The sequence below is a fragment of the Carcharhinus amblyrhynchos genome, chromosome 18, assembly GCF_965287045.1.
Source record: "Carcharhinus amblyrhynchos chromosome 18, sCarAmb.v2.hapA, whole genome shotgun sequence".
Lineage (NCBI taxonomy): Eukaryota > Metazoa > Chordata > Chondrichthyes > Carcharhiniformes > Carcharhinidae > Carcharhinus > Carcharhinus amblyrhynchos.
Genome location: NC_137341.1, coordinates 38113371 through 38136079, shown reverse-complemented (window position 1 = coordinate 38136079; position 22709 = coordinate 38113371). Strand labels below are relative to the sequence as shown.

Sequence of the window (22709 nt, the reverse complement as noted above, 5' to 3'; positions counted from 1 at the left end):
TCTAAGATTCAAAAGGTTTGGCCACCTCTGCTGGAATTAAATGCTAAACATGACAGAACTATTACTATCAGACTGGGTGTGATTTTTATTGGCGGTCCACTGCTCCTTTGTGATTACCCTTGACCTGTTTATCTTTCCAATTTAAACTGTTTACGTACTGCACAGCAAATGCTTTGAAAAATAATGGAAATTAGAAAATCAAGGAAATGTACTCTTACCAAAAAGTAGTTTTTGGATGTTGCTCTCTGGATCATCCAAATGAACCAAAAGCCCGCGGTACAGGAATTCAAGGTGGCTCTTGTATAGCATTTGGTCATAAACAATTCCACCACAACGGAACCAAACACTTAAAGCTTTGGCTGCTGCTATGCGCACTTCGTCCGAACCATCATCCAGGCGTTTTAGAAGTTCTAATTTAAAGAGAAAGGAAACACTCACTGGTCGAATCCAATAATAGAATTACTACAATGCAGGAGGTGGCTATTTGGCCCAACGAGTCTGCACCAATTCTCTCTGACCCAGGAACTTTCCTCCACTGCATTCCCGTACCCCCCACACACATTGACATGGCTCATCCACCTAACTCTCACATCTTTGGACTGTAGGAGGAAAGCAGAACACTCAGAGGAAACCCATGCAGACACTGGGAGAACATGCAAACTTCACACAGACAACTGCTGTTAGTCTGACTTCTCATACAATCATCAAAACTACAAATGGAACAAACTACAATGATTTATAACACCAAAGGTTGCAAGCCCATGTGAATGAGATATTGTGACATGGTAGAGTTTCCCCTGGCATTATTAACTTACCTATGCCAACCACAACTAAAACTCAACCTAGTTTTCAAATTTCAATCTTTTCTGATGCTTCCCTTATAGATCTCAACCTATACTCAAGGCTGGAATTGAACCTGGGTCCTTAGCACTGTTAGGCAGCAGTGCTAACCACTGTACCATTAATAATTAAAAATGAATCAAATAGGATATTTCTGAAGATATTCTGCAGTAACATCCAAGGATCTGATTCTAAGATCAACCATAAGTCACACCCGAAGAAAGGTTCTTTGGATTCAATGAAGGTCAGAAAGTATTTCCACTTAGAACATTTCAAATTAACTTCTCTTTCTCCACAAACAGTTCTCATGGCCAGAGAGATTTTGAACATTGAAAGAAACCTTTCCAAGTGTAGGATTAACAGAATATTTGCAAATGCGAGCATTAATCAAAGCTACAGGGGAAGAAAACTCTCATGACAACAGTACTGTTGCACTCCAAAAATAAATAATCCTGTCACATACATTACCTGGATACAATTTATTCAGATTGTCGGGATTCAACTGGTTCCCACAAACATTTAAGATAGCACTGACAATCCGACAAGCCAGTAATCGAGTCATTTTTGAATCTTCATCCAATGTTGCAATCACTTTTGGCATCAAGTCCTCATATACTCCAAGAGCCTATGAAAATTACAAGAAACATGAAAACTGCTGTCCGTCTGACTTCCCATACAATCATCAAAACTACAAATGGAACAAACTGCAATGATTTATAACACCAAAGGTTGCAAGCCCATGTGAATGAGATATTGTGACATGGCAGAGTTTCCCGTGGCATTATTAACAGAGCCAGGCCAACCACAACTAAAACTCAATCTAGTTTTCAAATTTCAATCTTTTCTGATGCTTCCCTTACACAACTCAACCTACATTTACTGACTCTTCAAGACTTATATCAATTTGTGGCAATCAACACAGTCATTTCTTTTCTATATCACAATTTCTGAAACAAGTGAGCTGTCCTTGAAGCAGAAATGGAGTATAAATGGGCCTGCATTCTCTGGAGTTCAAAAAAAATAAGAGATACTCTCATTGAAATATACAAGATTCTGAGAGGGTTTGCCACATTAGATGCAGAGGTTGATTGCCCTGGTCTAGAGTTAGAGGGCATAGTCTCAGGATAAAGGAACAGCCATAAAGGGCTGAAATAAGGAGAGCTTTCTTCACGCAGAGAGCAGTGAACCTTTAGAATTTTCGACCCCAAAGGACTGTAAATGCTCAGCTGTTGAGTATATTCAAGACCAAGGTCCCTAGAGTTTTGAATAATAAGGGATCATGGAGATAGCACAGGAAAGTAGAATTAAGGTTAAGGTTCAGCCATGTTCTTATTGAATAGCAGTGCAGGCCTAAAGGGATTGTATGGTCTATTTCTGCTCCTATTTCTGATTTGAAATTCCTGATTTGCTCAACCTTTCTGCTCTGCTAGTTTGAACCCAAATGCAGTCATGCATTATTTGTTGCAACCTTGCTGTATCAAAAAGTGTAACATTGGAAAGGGAAATGCAACTCTTTAGCTTAACCTCAACATCTGCAGAACCTCTGCCAAACTCTGAAATCCTGGTTCACTGACCCTTTCTCCTCAGTCAGACATGAACATATTCGGCAGTTGCAATGTTACAAGCTTTGATCAACACAACAAAGACAGCTAAGGTGAGATTTCATTAAAGTTGCTCAAGATCATGAAGTCTCTATAGTTTCTCCTATTTATTCTTTCCAGTGACAGAACAGCGTGTGACCAGAGTACACAGGTGTAAGGAGATTAGCAAAAGAATCAGATAGGAATGTGAGGGAAACAAAATAACCTAGAAAATTGTAATGATCTGAACGCACTGCCTGAAAAGGTGGGGGGAGCAAAATAAATTTAAATTCAATTTATTAAAGGACACTGGTTAAGTATTTGGAAGAAATGCAGGGCTATAAGAAAAGGCTGGAGTGAGCGACCAAAATCTTACAGCAGGAGCAGACACAGTGGCTGAATGGCCTTCTAATGCAGTGGTTCCCAGCCAATGTGCCGTGGCACACTGATGTTCCAGGAAGACCTCTCCAAGTGTGCCGCAAAAGAAGATCCAAAATGATTAAAAATTCATTGAAGTCAACTAAAACTAACCTCTTTCTTCAGCTCTGTGGTCACTGTCTCAAAGACCGGATGACCTCAGACCTCCCGCGCATGCACTGGCCAAGGAAGAGCCGCACTTGCGCTGTTTTGATTTTTTTTATTGGTCAGGCCCATGCATGTGACTAACGGGGCTTGGAGCTGAAGACAAAGGCTCCACTCGCCCACACAAAAAGCAGAAACTCAAAAAGCGTGCAAAAACCCTGGGAGAAGTGAGAGAGAAGTGAGGTAAAAAACATGGCATACACTGTTCTGAAAATCGCAATATTGGAACTATGCCAATAGCGTGTTTCTATAGTTGTGTTTAGCTAATGCCTAGTGTGAGATTAGCATTATGCTGAGACTTTGGTCCTGCACATCTCCCCTTTCTTTTATAATTATGTTACCGCTTTTTTCACATACTTCATTCTTCTGAGGTCAAAGCACTTAAAATATTAATAAAACTGCAGATGCTGAAAATCTGACTGACATAAGAACAAAAAATGCTGGAGAAACTCAGATAATCAGGCAGCATCTGTGGAGAGAAACAGTCATCATTCATGGTGATAACCATTTCAAAATATTATATCTTGTATGAACTGATAAATGATTCGTGAACTGTGTTTTTAAGGAAATCAAGGTTCCCTTTATACAGCTTATATTTATATCGTATTGTTTACATTTTGCCAAGTCAATGCTGCAGGTTTCGCAATAGCTGGCACCGAATCTATCACAGTGCCCAGCATTGTTATGGTTGAGAAGAGATTTTTGGCATTCACAAATGCACAGTAACACATTGAAACTCATGTTTCCCGAATCTCTCCGGATTTTCCACCTGTGTCACCATTCTCCATGATGGTGAACGCAGGCTGAAAATTGCCCCAAAAAAGCATTTTGCTAGATAGCAGTTCAGAGAAAATAGGAGGTATACCTCAAACTTTTGTTATAGTATGGAAGTGTGCCATGGTGACACAGTGATTAGCACTACTGTCTCACAGCACCAGGGACCTGGGTTCGATTCATGGCTTGGGTCACGGTCTGTGTGGAGTCTGCATGTTCTCCCTGTGTCTATGTGGGTTTCCTCTGGGTGCTCTGGTTTCCTCCCACAGCCCAAAGATGTGAGAGTTGTGGACTGGCCATGTTAAATTGTCCCTTAGTGTCAGGGGAACTAGCTAGGGTAAATGTATGGGATTATGGGGATAGTGCCTGGGTGGGATGGTGGTCAGTGCAGACACGATGGGCTGAATGGCCTCCTTTCTGCACTGTAGGATTCTATTATTCTATGACATACAAAAGTTTGGAAACCACTGTTCTAATGTGCTGTACTATTTTGTGTTACTGAATAATATTTTGCAGGCACAGGTTTATGCGCTTAAAATGGGGTTCAAGAGATGCAATTCATCAAATATATTTAATTTCAGACAGGTTAATATAGGAAAAAGAATGGCCAGTAAAGTATGCAATACAGTAAATAGCTAAATTCAACATTGTACATCAAAATGATACCGACACAGGTTCAAAGTTGTTGCCATCAACTTTAAGACTAAGTTCAGGATGCTTGGCACACAACGTCATTGGTATAAATAATGGTCTTCTCGGTAGAATAGTTAAGCAAAAAGCCTGTAACTAATTTCAGAAACAGCTGGATAGAAAAGAGAAATTCCAAGAGTCTTTCAGCTGGATCTGCTTAGGTGGGTTGAATGGCCTTCCTCATTCATAGTTACCTTGTACATCATTAGGCACACTTGGTCGCCAAATATTTTGAAACATGCTACTAAAGAGTCTGTTATATCAGGAAAACACTTAGCACTCAATAGGTTGGAACAAGTTAGTATTTGCTAACAATGCTATTGCTATTACTATATACATTATGATAAGAGGTATTTTTAAATCAGATGATGTACTGAAGGACATTTAATTGCAGCTGTGTTCTCCTGTATGCCACTATTAAGGTTAGTATATACCATTTGTGTTAATCAGTAAGATTTTCTTCTGCTTCATTTTTGCATTGTGCAGGCTCATGACCCAATGACATAGTGACATGAAAGCAACAAGCAGAAACATAGGAAACTGTTTCTCTAGGTTGTAAAATTGCACATTCGTTTGAAAGTTAGGCTTTTTTTTCAGGATATGCATGCAGCAGAAATTAATATGTGAATTACATTCAATCCATACTTCCATCAGACATTGAACTAGTAATCAAGTGGCTTTCATGTAATGTTATTTCTCCAACACTGAAACCTGAATTTGTGCCAGGAATTTAACCAATTTCTACTGAAGTGGTTTGAGTGTCTGAAACTGGCCCACATCAAAATACACTCTCTGCATTGGGAACTTTCGTCTTATGCCACATGGTTTGATCCATGTTCAAAGATCATTATTTAGGTGCAGCTTAGTAAAGCACCAGCTGCCTAACCTTTGAGCAAGGAAGGATGACAGCAAGGACATACCACTTTGGAGGAACATTTATAGTTGAAATGCTTGGTTGGAACATCAAAGATTGTGTGTGTCACAGAGTGTTCAGATTAATAGTATTCAACTCTGGAACGCTTGATTTCCTGACCCTTGACCCTGAGGAATTCCTACTTTCCCGGTGCAAGGGCCTTCACCACTTTTGTATCACCCAGGAATTTCTAGGGCTTTCTTGATGAGATGAAACTGGACCTTTCTTCAGGACACTGACGGAGTGTAGGAATGAAACTGAGGTGCAGTGTTGGGAAGTGAGATCTAAGGTCATCCGGTCTGCTGGGTGATTGGAGGATCAATGGGCATTGTTAAGACAGGCCAAAGGCAGGAAAAGTAAGATTTCTTTCTGTGTGTTCACATTTAATTAGTTGGTTGGCCATGCTAAATTGCCCCTCAGTGCCCCAAGATGCGTAGGTTTGAGGGATTGGTGGGAAATATGTGGGGTTACGGGGAAAGTACCTGGGTAAGATGCTCTATCAAAGAGTCGGAGCAGACTCGATGGGCCAACTGGCCTGCATCTGCATTGTAGGGATTCTAAGGTTCTATTCTAGGATTCTTGCAGCTGATCTTCACCTTCTTTTGAATGTGAAAATAAGTTCTTCCATTTTGCTTTAGGCAGTGGTTAGCACTGCTGCCTCACAGCGCCAGGGACCAGGGATCGATTTCTGGCTTGGGTCACTGCCTGTTTGGAGTTTGCACATCCTCCCTATGTCTACGTGGGTTTTCTTCAAGTGCTCAGGGCCTCCCACATTCTGAAATATGTGCTGGTTAGGTGCATTGACCCGAACAAGCACCAGGCAATGGGGGGAATTTCACCATAAATTCATTGCAGTGTTAATGAAAGCCTTACTTGTGACTAATAAATAAAACATAACTTTATAAAAAGGAGTACTGCATTCTCCGCCCAGTTGTAAAAGTACATTTCAAAACCTCAAGCATTGCCCTGAGAAAAGCCTGCCTCTTGTTCAGATGTGAATGGTAACAGAATAATAGATCTTTTACTATTTTAGTGCAATGATCAAAGGTTTGGAGAAGTTGACTTTCTTTTACATTCTGAAATATCAAGCTGTTGTTAGGAAGGCAGGGAGGCAGAAAGAAAGGGTGGAAAAGTACAGGTGCACAAAAGGCGCAGGCTGCTACACAGGAAAGAAGGGGCAGAGAGCGAGAGTGAGAGTGAGAGAGGAGAAAAGCAATAGAAAAAGAAAAAGACAACAAGCACACATGGTTAATAATGAGTGAGACAGTCATTAAAGAACGAAGGAGCATATGGAGGGAGATTTGATAGACAAGCTCCACTTGAATCAATATCTGCTCCTTTCTACTTGGATTTCATGACTTCAAGCCTGAGTAAGGCTCCAAAAATCTAAGCATATTAATGTAGTGCTAACTTTGTGAAATTAATAGGTGGTGTGTCTACTGCTTTGCCTGATGCAATTATTTAAATTTTGTCTGGTTTTGACTTGGCTTGCTTTTGAATCTTTGACCCCCTGGGATTTACCTGTTCCACTGTAATCATCTTGCTATGCAGAAGAGCCCACAGACAGGATACAGCAGTCGTGCGGATTGCAGCTGCTGTCCTCCCAGCATGCCACAGCAGATTAGGCACCAAAATATCTCTTACAAGCATCTCCAGGTAGCTACTGAAATGCCTAAAGCAAAACAGAAGACACTGCAGTCAGCAATGGAAAACAGAGGCAGGATTAATAACTGGTACATGTGGAATTTTTTAATTTTAAAGAGATGTGGGTGGGAAGTCACTGCACTTCCGACCAAATAACATGGCTCGGCGAGGTTTAGTAGGGCAAGAACAATGGTTTTTTTTTCCTCAGCTGACTGGCTTTGTTCATTAAGAGAGAGATTAATCTTATCAAACAATCCAACTTTTAAAGATGGAATATTAATCAAATGATGGCGTGCAATTTTGTGGTGCAGCATTTTCCTGTGTAATTAATTTATTTCTTAAATCACACGACAGGTTGAGAGCAGCCTGCATAAAACAAACAGCAGGCCAGCGAGGGAGTCACCCACTCTTCTGAATGATTCCTACTTTGGCACTGATGTTTCAAGTTTACAAAGAATCTGACTTACAAGAGGTGACGGCAGAGAATAACCACTGAAAATGGCTGACATGTATTATTTCATAGAGACTATTTCTTGTGCTTCACAAGTTCCTGTAAGATTATCCATTGACTACTTACTATGGGAGTTTACCTTATTTTGCTTTTTTTAAACCATAACCTTTCAGAGATAATATATTCCTTTGTTAGTCAGAGTGTTTCACATAATGATCAACACTAAAGCAAGCCTCTCAACACTCGATTTTACAATGAAGGGCTCTTAAGCCATAAGACATAGGAGCAGAATTAGGCCACTCAGCCCATCAAGTCTGCTCTGTCATTCAATCATGGTTGATATTTTTCTCATCCCCATTCTTCTGCCTTTTCACTTTAATCTCAGATCCCTTTGTCAATCAAGAACCTATCTCTGTCTTAAAGGCATTCAATGATCTGGCCTCCATTGCCTTCTGCGGCATAGAGTTCCACAGATGCACCACTCTTTGGCTGAAGAAATTTCTCCTCATTTTTGCACCTCTTCTTTCTCTCCTCAATATACTCCCCTTCAATTCTCCTTAAGCTAGTTACTCTGTCATGAAGAATGTTTCTGCTGGAACCAATTATCATTTAATATCTTGCTAAGTGGCTATTTGCTATATATGAAGCTGGACAAAGAGAACGAGCTTCTCAATTTGCAACTGGATTGTTAGCCTAGATGTTTAATTTTAGTGATTCGATAATACAAAAAAAGCAAAGCATTATAGATTTACTTTCACACTCCCTCTAATTTTCTCCACTACAGAATGCGGACAAAAGTAATACTTTTGGCCTCATTTAGTTTTTAAAAACCTCCAAAACAAAAACTAATGGAGAGATTTCAACTGAATTTCGTACACAGATATGGCTTGCCTAAGAAAATTGGTGAAAATGTAGATCTGGATCAGAATTCTCCATTTTTTTCTCCATTAGCATCTGGAGATAGAGCAACTTAATTTGTGGACTGGTTTATTTAGAATGTTGTTGATTGTTTTAGAATGTTGTGGATTGTCTCAGCTGCTGTGATGCAATGTCACAGCTGTCAAAACGTGAGCAAAGTTTTCACAGCACGTTGTTCGATGTGAATTGGCTTGAAGCTTCTTTTGGGAAATGAAAACTGAATAAAAATAATTTTTTTTTGGCTTCACAAATACAAAGCATCAGCCAGACAAGGGAAAGCCTCAAGGAAGATTGCAATAATATTGAGGTGATGCAACATGCACTCTGCTGGGCATCTGCTTTGTTTGCTAACTTATTGAGCCTCAAGTTATTTATAGATGCATTCAAGAGTCCACTCAGAACTTTGCATCTGTATGGCAGAATATGCTAGCCTGTGGTAGTTACATTTGGATCATTATTCCATATGTGTAAAAACTGTGGGCTTTTCCCACACCCAAGACCTTTGGACACACTATTCCTCATTTGATCTGGAGGAGGAAGCAAAATTAATGCTATGTAATTGCTCCCGTGTCTATTCCTGCACGGATCTAAACTTTTTTTTAAACAGAAGACTCAGAACATTTTGCTCGGAAACCTGGTTACAGTTTATACAATTAAATACAGACAGAAATCATTAAGTGCTGCTCCTTGAGCTGCTGGGAATACTGACTCATCAGGCTAAGGAAAGCAAATAGGGATGGGTGGAAACAGTGTACGGTGGCGTTTTAGTGGTTGGTAGGGAGCAACTTTGTAGCAACTTAAAATGGGTCAGGTGCACAATGAGCAGATTCTGTGGTCAGTGCGAGGAATGAACTTGGAAGAGCCAAATGGCTTCCTTTTCATTTCACAGTTAGGTTCTTTACAGTTAAATGTAGCTGTCCGCTTTCTGAAATCGATTTCTACAGAAATTTTCGAACATATTGGTATCGTTAGTCACAACAGGGACTCAAATAATATGCAAAAAAAAATGGAAATATTCAACATTTCAGGCAGCATCTGCACAGATTACAAAAGCGGTTGACAGTTCAGATGGCTGCTCTTTCATTACCTTTCTGGTGAAAGGTTGCCAACCTGAAACATTAATGGTGGGATTTTCTGCATGCCCCATGCGGTGTGTTTTGTGATAGTGGGGGCAGCCCACCAGTTGTCAGTGGTGGTATCTCCTGGTCCCGCTGCTGTCATCAGCTTTTCTCATTGTTCGCTGTCAGGGAACATGTGGCATCAGGGGGGTGTTCAGCATCGGTACAAATGGAAGATCCTGCCAACAGGAACGGCCAGAACATTTCGGCTCAAAATCTTCTTCTCTACACAGATGCTGTCTGACCTGCTGGGGGTTATCTTTAATTCTCTGTTTTTAACATCAGATTCCCAGCATTGGCAGAACTTTGATTTTGTCAAATAATTTAGTTGAAAATCTGTCCCATTATTTCTCAATTTTCAGCCACAAGTTAAGCGCAACAACGAACACAAGCAAAAGGTTTGCAAGGAGATTTCAACATCGAAAAAAGATCTCATCAAGATGCGAGTGGTTCTTTTTGCCAAGAAGAAACTGAGGCAGTGACACCATTGAGTGTGAAAAGAGGATGAGCCACCAGAACAGTGGTAGGGGTGGGATTTATTACAATTGACCAAAGGTTAAAATCAGTGACACTCAAGAGATCAGAATTAGAGGATCACAGATATCTGAGGGCTGTACAGTTGGAGGAGATTACTGTATAGGGCAGATCAAGGCCATGAAGGGATTTGAAAATAAGGATGAGAATTGTTTGACAGGAAGTCAATGTAGGTTGAGTGAGCACAGGGCTGATAGGTGAACAGGACTTGGCACGAGTTAAGAAGTGGGCATAATTTTGGATGGCTGCAAGTTAACAGAGTAAACCAGAGGAAAGTTTACAGGGAGATCAGCCAGGAGTGCATTGATATAGTGAAGGCTAATGATAACAGAGGCACGAATGAGGATTCGCTACCCCAAAGTGCAGTGGATGCTGGGACAGTCAGTAAATCTGAGGACTTACATAGATTTTTAATTGGTAATGGGTTAAAGGGTTATGGGGAAAAGGCAGGAAAATGGGGATGAAGAGCATATTAGCCATGATTAAATGGGGGAACAGATGGGCCAAATGGCCTAATTCTGCTCCTTTTTCTAATCAACTTCAGCAGCAGACGAACTGAGATGGGAAAGGTCACAGGAGTGAAAATAAGCAGTTGCAGAGATGGTGTGAACAGGGTCTGAAACTCATTTCAATGAGACAAGAAGATTGTGATGAGACTGGTTTAATCTCAGACTGATGCTGGGGAAAGAAATCAAGTTGATAACTAGGGAGCAGAGTGTGGAGGGAGGACAAAAAATGGATTCAGTCTTTCCACTATTAAATTGGAGGAGGTTTTTGGTCATCCAGCACTAACAATCTGATATTTTAATCAAAAGTGGCAGACTCAAGAGAAATCATGGTGAGATAGCGCTGAGTGCGGTCAGTGTACATGGAAAACTAACTATGCTTATCTTTTGGATGATGTCACTGAGGGTCAGCACGTAATCAAGTAGGAGAAGGACGAACACTAGAAGTAAAGGTAATGGTACAGGAGCAGGAAGAGAAGCCATTGCAAGTGATTCTTTGTCTATAATTAGATAGATAAGAATGGAACCAGGCAAGAGTAGAACCATCCAGCGGCATTGCAATGGTGAGGGTCCGGAGGAGGATTGTGCAGTAAAATAGATCGAAGTCACACTTGGGTCAAGAAGGTTGAGGTGACAAAGTTTACCTTTGTCAGAGTTACATAGAATGACATTAATGATTTTGGTTCTGGTATTGCAGTAGGAGCAGAAATCTGATTCAAATGTGGAGTTCTGGGAGAGATGGGAGCGCTTGAGGGTGGCAACAACACATTCAAGAATTCTGGGCTAAGAAGCTGGACAAGAAGCAAAGTAGCCTGTTCGAATAGATTACAAGCCTCAGAGGCTAGGTATATGAAGTCTTCCTAAGATGAAGATTTAGTGTTTTGAACAAAACTAAGGTTTTTCTGCCAAACTGACATTAAAATCCTGCACTCTGATCAATAGGTAACTTCCGTTGCTGCATGATAATAAACAATGTCATCTGCAATAGCAGAGCTATCTTTCTTTTGATAATTGGCATTTTCTTCAAGAAAAATCGGATGAGGGAGGCAGCAGCACTCAAGGCGTGCTGTTGTTTTTGGAGAGGGGTCCCTCCACTCACGTAAAGTAAAGCTTGAAAACCACCGGGTTGCAGAATATTTGCTACATACGCTTGGTTCCTTCAACAGAAAAGAGCTGGCAGTCTGCTACCTTCAACAAGGTAGGCGTGGTGCAGAAAGTCAGGTTCGGGTAGTTCAAAACTTGGTTGTTGACTTAGCTTGCTTTACCTTAAATATAACTTTTCTCAACTTTTTTTTTATTTCAATGCACCATTGAAGGCTGAGTCTTTGATGTTCAGTTGGAAGACTGTGGTCCAAATGGCTGGATTTGTTGGCCGCCTTGAATGATTTCTTTGTTTGGGTATTTCCCAACTCTGCTTGGATGGTAGATAACAGCTGAAGCTTCCTCTTTTGGAAAGGTGTACAGACTGCACATAAAAGTGCACCCGTGATACAGGGGGAGGCAGAACCTTTCGAGCCAAAGGTAACAGAGAAGGCACAGCTGCAGCTGAAGCCAATTGACTCCAATACAAAACTTCCAAAATTCCAGATAAAGGAGTTCAAATTAGAATGGAGATTTTCATGCAAGTGAAAAATATTAAAGACTGAACAAAAATAAATTTCTCATGTTAGAGAGCAAATATTAATGAGAGATTAAAAAGTGAAGGATTCTGGTTTTAACACACACAGAACTGTACAAATATACCAAAAGCATCTATACTTATTTGTCAGCAAGATTTATTTTTATAAAATAATGTGAAGCCCCAGCAAGTTGATATAACACAAAAACGATGCCTGCAAATAAAAGCAAAGGGTTGAGAAAGGTAAAATGAACTGACTGAATAGTGTGGCATTTAAAGTTGTTAGACCAGAATGGTGAGATGGGAGGGAGAGGCAAATAAGGTATTTTGGATTTTTGTCTCTCCTTCCCCACCTCATTTTTCCCCTTCATTTATTGCATTTCTCTCTCTACACTTTCCACGTGCACTACAAGTGAAGCAAGACAGACAGTGCAAATATGGAGAAATTGGAATGTCAGCGATACCGCTGTAACATGCTAATTTGTATTTTGATACGCCTCATCAATAACATACACATTTGCATCACAAAAATAAGCTTAGAGTGCCAAACTTGAATCTTCCTCTCATGAATGGTGCAGTAGGAATCTGCCTGTTAACTTCAAAAAGCTTGGCTTCTGGGGCAATTGATTCAACAAAATGCATCTGTGTTACAGTGTGCACAGTCCAGAAGATGGCGCTCCCTTATTACAATTATTAAAATGACTTTAATTGCTGCCAAAACTACAGCTCGTTCTAGTTCCGTCCAAAATAGCACGTAATTAAAAGTAATTTCTTACAGCATAATTAAATACATCTCATGTGATTGATGTTGGATTACCCAGAGAAGGAAATGTTGATTTTAATCCAGTTAATTATGCAACCTGAACTGACTAATGTAATTCTACAAGGTGGTCTGCATTCAATGACCCATTTTCAGTTTTGTCTTTGTGTTTGCATTGTTCAGAGAGACTGTTGATAGGTAAAATGTCCACATCAAAGCACTTGCGTTCATTTGGCTTTATACAGTTTTTCCAACGGAATTTGCAGAAGGAGAGAAACAAAAATGCTTTTTATTTAAGGCCAACCATGTAAAACAGGGGGCAAAAGTGAGGGGGGAGGACGGGAGAATGAGAGAGAAAATAGAACAAGTGGGTGGGCCACTCAGAAATCATATGATGAGCATTTGGAGTCTGGCAGTCTGCATGGCCAAGAAATATCCAGCACCATTAGCGTTCATTCGAGACAACGAATTCAAGAGCCATGACAGAGAAATTGTGCACCTGTCATCTGAATCATAAGTCTGTAAAATTCCACGGAAAAGTTGAAAACATCTTGCAGTGAAGAAGTCTAATCTATCTCAGGATATGGTTAGTCTCAATAATGATTTCCCTACAGGCATTGCAAGAAAAGCACTTGGAAACCTGCTGTCCCTCGTGTCCACCAAAGCTGGCAGGCACAATGATTTTATCCACGGTTTTATTTCAATGAGGAAAGAGCAAACCACTCAAAGTTAAATGGTACCTTGTGGGCTTCCACTCTTCCTTTGCATTTCTGTAATTAGCTCCACACCATCACACACCAACTAAGTGAAAACTTTAAAAATCTGAGATGCCTATTCCCAGCGTGCAAGATTGCGTTCTTTTCCAGAAATGCAACTATTTGCTTAATGTCACACAATCACCTTTCAAGAAAGTAGTACTGCGGAGCTCCCTCAATTATTGAAATCTGACAGGTTGCACACAATCCTGAGGCAAAGATCTGTATTTTGATGCAGAAGAAAGAACAAGGGTCCTCGGGTCACCCACAATCACAAGATTTGAACGCCTTTTACACCCCTTTCACTTTGTTTTCCCCAACTAATAAGGAGACACTGTGTCATCAAACAATGATAAATGAATATCTCTACTCTAGATGGTCACAGCTAACGAGGACTAATCAGACTCTTACATTTTCCTTGATTAAACTTAAAATTTTAAATATGAACAGTATGAAAAGTAATAAATTCGTATGCAGAGAAATTTGTCATTGTGAACTTAGCAGCGCACATACCCTTGAGAGTTCAGAGTTTCGTTGGCATTTAGCAATAATTTTGACAACATGGTGAAGACTTTTAATCGTATCTCAGGATCTCTATTGGGCTGAAGGCAGGTTTTTAAAACTGGAAAAACTTCATGTAGTGATTCCCCAAGTACAGGACCTACAAAACAAAGTGTAGACAATCTCAGGAAATGTTTCCACTTGAATGGTGCTTGTCAAGCAGAGATGTTTTGAAAAAACTTGAAAAATTAGATAAACACATTATTTTGCACAATGGTTACTTCAAAGTGAACTTTCAGAAAAGTAGTATCAATTTTGTCCAGTTACTTTTATATATTAAATAAGAACATTGAGTTACAGAAACCTTTACAAAAAGAACGTTCATTTTGCTTAATTCATCATTTTGCTCAACTATGTAAAATACCTTTTGTGTAACAACTGACCACAGACTTCATTCTGAGTGGGTTTAGAGATATCCGATTCCATTTAGGAGCACGGCTAAGCTCCACAAAGTAAACTCACATCTGTGATAAAGCTGTCAGTTCTCAAAGATCTTATCAGTTGCTCACCTTACACAATGGCTGTGAATTCTGGATTGCTCTGACCAAACTATAAACCTACAATATAAACAGTGCCAATTTGACAATTTTGTTATTTTGAAATAAAAACTTCCACTTACACCCAGCAGGTTAAAAAGTGCCTCCAAAGAAACTGAATCTGAATTCAGATAGAGGTAAGCAGTTTCATTTAAACCCCTACTCAGCTCCTGCCCTGTGGCAATGCATAGATCATGCACGAAACTTGTCTGGAACATGCCCTAGTTTTGTAATAATACACTATGTAAAGTTATGGAAACTATCAGATTTGAATCTGTAATAAAACAAGTGCAACATTATCTGTATGGCCTGGCTACGTGACAAGAGGAATATTTCAGATGGATTTCAGGTTATGAGACATCTTTGAACATATTTTGATGGTGGAGGAGTTGTACCACGAGCTAACTAAATTAATAATATCAAATGTTCTTCCACAATTGCACATTGTCACAGTCTTAGTGGGGTGTTACTGCTGTCTGGAGTGCACATCACAATGAGCAAAGCTCTCAAATGCAAATTTTTGAACATACTAATTTCAGGGTACAAGTGACAGAATTACCATAACTAGTCTGCACCATGGACAGCCATACACTGTTTAAGGTGTTTTTTAAGATCATCGCAGTCTCTCACCAAAATCTATGACTGGAAACTAATGTCAAGCTTTTGCTTTGAGGCATGGCAGGACATAATTATTTCAGATATGGGCTCAGAACTTCCACACAAATACCCTTGCAACACACAAAAAAGGGCACTTTTGCTTCTGCATTTCAACCAACTGTAGACAAGGTGCATATTCAGTACTTAACCACAACCTTGCCAGATTGCAAATGCTTGAACCGACCACCCTACATGAATTGTTAGAGATGGCTTCTATTAATGATAAAAAAAAAAGCCAAGGTAGAAGAAAGCCAGAAGGAACATGCTCATTGCAGGTTGAGAGAAATTATTATCTCAAGGTTCAAAAAATGCAGTAGCAAAGTGATAAATGGATAAGGAAAAGAGAAAATAGTAATGAAGTAGAACATCGAATCCTAGATTCCTGAAGTGCAGAAGGAGGCCATTTGTCTAGGCTGCGCCAACAAAAATCCCACCCAAGTCCTATCCCTGTAATCCCACATATTTACCCTACTAATCCCTGACACTAAAGGCCAATCAAACTAACCTATGACTGTGGGAAGAAACTGGAGCACCCAGAGGAAACCCATGCAGACAAAGGGAGAACGTGCAAACTCCACATAGATAAGACATCCAAAGCCAGAACTGAATCTGGGTCTCTGGCGCAGTGAGGCAGCACTGCTAACCACTGTGCCACCATGCAGTGTGGGGAGGTTTGACCGGAAGGTGCGACAGGGGAGTGTCGTTATTTAGTAGAAACAGTCATATTGAAAGCTGAGTAACAAAGATAGAAAAGAAAACACCGGAAAAGTAGAGATCAGGCTGGAAACCAAATGTTTACCCAGTCACCTCCAATTTGCATGAGTAGTAGGAAAGAAACCTGCCAACAATATCAGCTTAAATACAATAGAAAATAAGGATGCTATTAAGCTCCTCAGTTCAGTGAGTAGGTTATCTGGTATGATATGCCAGTTCACTATAACGATGGCAAAATATTCCATATACAGAAAGCTGTTAACATTTGAACATTTTGATGGAAGATATATAATCAAATGTTAACCTGCCCATTCTCCTCTCAGATGATGATGCACATTCATTTCTTGCATTTCATCTTATTTCAGATTTTATAGAATATACAGATTATTTTTCTCTTCGTCTATGAATAGCATACAAGAACTATCTGATGCAAACCATAAAATTACTTTGACTGCACTTCCACACAAGCCACAAACAAAATCTAACATCACTCAACTGTTGCTCACAACAACAGCATTTGGCCCTTATTTTGCACTAATAACGTCAGTGGTCACCTTTCTTATGGAGTAAATCAGACAGCAAGTTCAGAAGGATGCACATGTGCAGTTAAATGCTGAAATTTGGAAGCTTTGGTCCAAGTTACCCTACTCCACACTATAGGCCATGCTATTATAAAACCTCTCCAAATAGACTGGGCTTTGAAACATACACAACTGTGTGAAGTTGAGGTACTTGCCCAATAAACTTGCCAGAAGAGATTTAACCTGGTGCACTCAGGAGTAAATGAACTTTCAATGGCATGATACATACTCGCAAATGACCTCTCTGGTCCTGAAAATTGTATTTGAGTGTGGAGCCTCATTCCTCAGAAGCTAGAAGTTGAAAATTAGAAAAAAATTTTTTGTTCACTTTTTTTTACCCGACTGTCGCAATCACATCTTTCCTTCCCAATTCTGATTTTGTTTTTTGACCATGAATAAAATCTAATTTATTCTTCCCACTCAATATCTCCTGGTTTAGATTCTGTACATCTCAAAGAGGAAACTTAAATCTGAAAAGCCTTGCTACATTGCGCTCTGTTCACAGATGCCACCAGATGTCCTGTAGACAGCGTCATGCTGGATCAGAAGCTGGATTAAAAGTCTGTGCTCTAAAGCATGCAAATAATTTGTGGGCAGCTGTCAGTGAGAGGAACGGCGAGCACCATTCCTTCAATGCTGACCGCAAACTCCAAGTCATTAAAACTAATAGGCAGTAGTTCAGAATGCTCTGTTTGAGAAGTGTACAAAAGAGGCTGACTGACATACTGGATAAGATCAGGAAACGCAGAGTTTGAAGCTGGCCCAGATTAATGGAATGAAAGTCTTCTATCTCAGCCAACTATGAAGGCATCAAATGAAATGAGGTTAGAAGATATCCCTCTTTCAAAAAAAAACAAGCTCAAACAGTGCAATAGGGTCTGACGGAGCACACATGACGGTGAACAAAGTTTCAAGTTGGAGTGCAAACCAAATTATATTCACAGTTTAAAAATAGATATTTGGTAAATAAACTTCGGCTTCTGTTTACGTGATAAGAAAGATAATTAGCTTGATCAGCAAACTGGTAAGCATATTCATATTCATCACTCAGGATAGGGTTTGGAACTGTAGCACAAGATTATGTCAAATCCAGGTAACTGCAATTGGGACAACTGTCATCTTGGGTGCAGAATTTGGCAAGGACTGTACAAAATAAAGCACAGCTTCTGGAATGTGGTAGACAGGATTTCTTTATGAAAACCATTGCAACAAGGATCTGTGTGCTGCATCAGTTCTATGATATACTTGAAGTGGAACAGTTGGATGCTGATCCTAGATGCAAAGAGTTGAAAAACGTTTCATGCACTCAGCATTATTCTCTCAATCGATTGAGCAAATAGATTAAAGTGTAGCCAGCTTAACTGTTATCAATAAAAAGTAAACTTGAATATTAAATAGATGATCACATACAACACTTTTAAATTTCCTGCCACTTAATTGGCACCTCATTCACCATCTTCAATATTCACTCCCTCCAACACTGACACACAGTGGCAGCAGTGTGTCCGAACCACAGGATGTACTGCAATGACTTACCAAGGCTCCTTCAACAGCACCTTCTAAATCCACGAACACTACCACCTAGAAGGTGCAGTTGGGGGCGTTTCCTCACAAGCAGGTGCATGGGAATGCCTTCAACTGCCACACCCTAACTTGGAACTATAGCACCATTCCTTCACAGTCACTGGCTCAAAGTCCTGGAATCCCCTTCGTAACAGCACTGTGGATGTACCTGCAGCGGTTCAAGGTAGTGGCTCATCGCTACCCTCTTGAGGACAATTAAAGATGGGCAATAAATGCTGGTCCAGCCAGCAACAAAAATGTCTCAAGAATGACAACGAGAAAATAGATTTTTCCGTTAGAAGGGAACTAAATGACATTGAGATAGTGCAGGAAGGTGGACATGAGGTACAAATCAGCCCTAAAGCAAGATCAAAGGGTGAAACAGCCTACTGAAACTCCTATTACAGTTCCATTACATGGCATTTTATATAGGGATAGGGCTTGATGTTCTAAGATTTACCATGACTTTTCAAGTCTGCAAAAAATAAATTTACATGCAAAACATACAAAATAAATAGCTACAAGATGTCAGTGATGTAAAATTTGACTGAGCAACAAATCATTTTCCTTACCTGATTGAACAATAATAGTTTCAAACTGCAGGTGTTGTACAGAGTAGCTGGTCCACTGATGCTGCATGTCAGCCACCCATCCAATCAGCTCACTTATATGTTGTCTATACAGGTCCAAAAAGTTATCCAGGTTCTGTGCTACAGCAAGGGAAGCTAAGGTTTTCTCTACCTGCAACCAGTTCAGAGATTTCACTTTGTAATGTGTTAAAGAATAGCAGCTCACTATAATAGTATAAGCAATTCACCACAACTATGCAAATAGTTTATGGCAGACTTATCACTGCAGGCCCAAATTGTTCACCATATCTGACATCTGTTGTCAGCAAACAGACTGGGGGAACTTTCCCGCCCTGCCTGCCATAGGGATCACAGCAGGTGGGGGGGGGGCAGGCCATGCAAAAAGGTCTGTTTGACCTCAGGTGGGATTTTCCGGTTTTGGGGTAAGTGTGGCTGGAAAATCCTACCCACTGGGTTTGTGAGGTTGCAGTGCTTGAATAAATTATCACAAAATTATTTAGTTTGATAGTTACGTAGTCAGCAGACAAAAGAAGGGAAGTTGAATAGAGATCCAACCCTACATCATACCAAAGTGATAAGAACATAAGAACTAGGAGCAGAAGTAGGCCATCTGGCCCCTTGAGCCTGCTCCGCCATTCAATAAGCTGGTCTTTCCATGGACTCAGCTCCACTTACCTGCCCGCTCACCATAACCCTTAATTCCTTTACTGTTCAAAAATTGATCTATCCTTGCCTTAAAAACTTTCAATGAGATAGCCTTAACTGCTTCACTGGGCAGGAAATTCCACAGATTCACAACTGAAGAAGTTCCTCCTCAACTCAGTCCTAAATCTGCTTCCCCTTATTTTGAGGCTATGCCTCCTAGTTCTAGTTTCACCTGCCAGGGAAACAACTTTCCTGCTTCTATCTTATCTATTTCCTTCATAATCTTATATGTTTCTATAAGATCTCCCCTCATTCTTCTGAATTCCAATGAGGATAGCCCCAGTCCACTCGGTCTCTCCTCATAAGCAACCCCCTCAACTCCGGAGTCAACCTAGTGAATCTCCTCTGCACTCCTTCCACTGCCAGTATATCCTTTCTCAAGTAAGGAGACCAAAACTGTACACAGTACTTCAGGTGTGGCCTCATCAGCACTTTATACAGCTGCAACATAACCTCCCTGTTTTTAAACTCCATCTCTCTAGCAATGAAGGACAAAATTCTTAATTACCTGCTGCATCTGCAAACCAATTCCTTGAGATTCTTGCTCAAGAACACTCAGGTCCATCTGCACAGAAACATGCTGCAATTTTTTTACCATTTAAATAACAATCCATTTTGCTCTTACTCCTACCAAAACGGATGACCTCACATTTACCAACATTGTACTCCATCTGCTAGACCATTGCCCACTCACTTAGACTATCTATATCCCTTTGCAGACTTTCAGCATCTTCTGCACACTTTGCTCTGCTACTCATCTTAGTATGATCTGCGAACAGTAGGCAGTGGAGATGGGCATAGATCAGTGATTTCCTCTTACACTGAATGCACCGATGTTGGCGAGCACCAGAGTAGAGCAGGCAACTTAGCCCTGTGTGAATTACAGTTTATCCAGACAACATGATAAAGTCCAGTGTGAGAAAGGAACACAATAATTCCTGTATATATATCTGACTTGTATATAGAATAGATTGCCTGAAAGGCTGGTGGAAACAGATTAGTAATGTTCAAAAGGGAACTGGATATATGTCAAAAAATTATAAGGGAAAGAGCAGTTGTGTTGGACTAACTGAACAGTTCTTTCAAAGGGACAGCACACATGATGGATTGAATGGTCTCCCTCTGTGCTTTATGTTTCTCTGAGAAACATTTTCCCAGGCACATTGCATTCAGTGTAAGAGGAAATCACTGGCCTATACCCATCCCCACTGCCTACTGCTCCAGCTGCTAATAAAGGACCATGGTTCCAGTCAGTAAATGGATTAAAACGATTTGCACAGAACAGATCTGGAAAGGTTTTGCTGTAAATTAAACCAGACTAAAATATGAGATTTTAAAATTATAATTCATGCAAGGAGAAATTTGTGCTCATTAAGATACAGTATCTACTCTGAAAATGTATTTTATCAGCATGAAACACTCCTGTGACAGATATCACAAATGAAGCATAAAACTCCCTCAGTTCTTTTTCAGTCATGTGCCTTAACTTCAAGTCTCGTAATGATCACCCACCACTTGCACCAATGTAATGTTTCCATTTCCCACACTATCCGTCTCACAGCTTTTCAGAGACAGATTGCCAATCTGTGCCTAATTATGGAAAATTTTGTGCTGTGGCCATGTTCCCATTCGGAAATGGATAGAGACAGCCCAAAATTATTTCATGCACAATCCCTTACAGCGGGCACTGAGAACAGACTCCTATCTCAGCATTATGGGCTGGATTCAAACCCTAGGTAAGAATGTATTAATTGTGCTTCCAAAGACCTCAAAATCTCAGCCTTTTCCAAACTTTTGATTTGCTCCTGTTTTTACAGGACTAAAACATCCTGTGATATGGGCACATATTTAAAATTCTACTTAAGGAATTGTAAACCAGCAGCCCTCCCCCACTGTGCCAGGGTGCACTTTTCATGATGTTCCCATGGAAGGTATCCTTTAGAAATAACTCAGTGGGCAACACTCTTGCCTTTGAGACTGAAGGTTGTGGGTTTTAAGTCCCACACTAAGGACTAGAATACACTCCCATTGCAGAACTAAAGGAGTACTACATTGTCAAAAGGTACCATCTTTCAGATGAGGCACCACTGCAACTGAATATAAAAGATGCCATGGCACAATTCTGAAGAGCAGCAGTGGGGTTCTTCCCAGTGTCCTGACCAATATTTATGTGACTGACTTCAGTGAAGTAGATGATCTTTTCATTGTCACGTTACTGTTTGTGGCAGTTTGCTGTGCACAAATTGGCTGCTGCATTTCCTAAATTCCAACTCTTGAGAAAGAACTAACTGGCTGTAAAGCATTTTGAGGTAATGAAAGACGTTATCCAAGCCTTGCTATTTTCTGACTGAAACAGACAATTACTGAAAACAACTGGTGCGGCTGGGGAGGTGGGAGGAAAGGAGGATGGGGAGTAGGAATGATTTGTGATATGGAAGCACGCCCATTATAAGTTTGATTGAGATGCTTCTAGTTCACTGCACGTGTGACATCAGCAGCTTTTTGTACAAGTTATCTGGGATGGATTCAAAGTCAGATTCCAGAGTTCAAATCTTAATGGCACACAAATAAGTTCACTTCTGAGAACGTTATCAGAGAAAGATTGGCACATTTTAAGAGCTACAAAGGTAATTCAGCATCAGAGCAATAAAGGCAGACCAGACCTGACGACCTATTAAATAACATTGCCAATCTAAAGGCTCTTGCATCAATAGACACTTTGGTGTGAGACTTCAAACAGGAGGTACTGCTTTTCAACCATTTGAGAAAAAGTGGTGCAATATACAAGAGTCTACACAAGCTCATTTTGAAGGGAGTGAAAATTATTCCCAATATTTTTCCAAGATTCTCTTGACACAAGTTAAACAAGTGTATTGCCACCTAGGTGGCAGAACACATGGATACTCACTGAGCTCCATCACAAAGTGGCAGGATAAAGGTTCAAACCTGTAAATTCAACACATCAATACATGGGGGATGGTTCACAATGGAGGCCAACCACTTAACCACAGGGAAGGAAAGAGCATTGAAGGTGCCTGAGCTGATTTTGCGCATCACCTCAATGGTAGGTTATGAGACTGAGGCTTGTGCTCTCTGCCAGCAAATGATGTGTGGCACAA

General features: G+C 40.3%; 1 protein-coding gene across 1 annotated transcript in view; it reads right to left on the bottom strand.

Moving 5' to 3' along the window:
- Positions 1–22709, bottom strand: part of dnaaf5 (dynein axonemal assembly factor 5) — a 99706-nt gene that overhangs the window by 13894 nt on the left and 63103 nt on the right. The window contains exons 8-12 of the mRNA XM_080206840.1: positions 18868–19036; positions 14197–14344; positions 6901–7051; positions 1309–1465; positions 219–410 (exon numbers count right to left, since the gene is read on the bottom strand). Of these exons, the coding sequence (XP_080062966.1) occupies positions 219–410; positions 1309–1465; positions 6901–7051; positions 14197–14344; positions 18868–19036 (817 nt within the window). The remainder of the gene's footprint in view (positions 1–218; positions 411–1308; positions 1466–6900; positions 7052–14196; positions 14345–18867; positions 19037–22709) is intronic.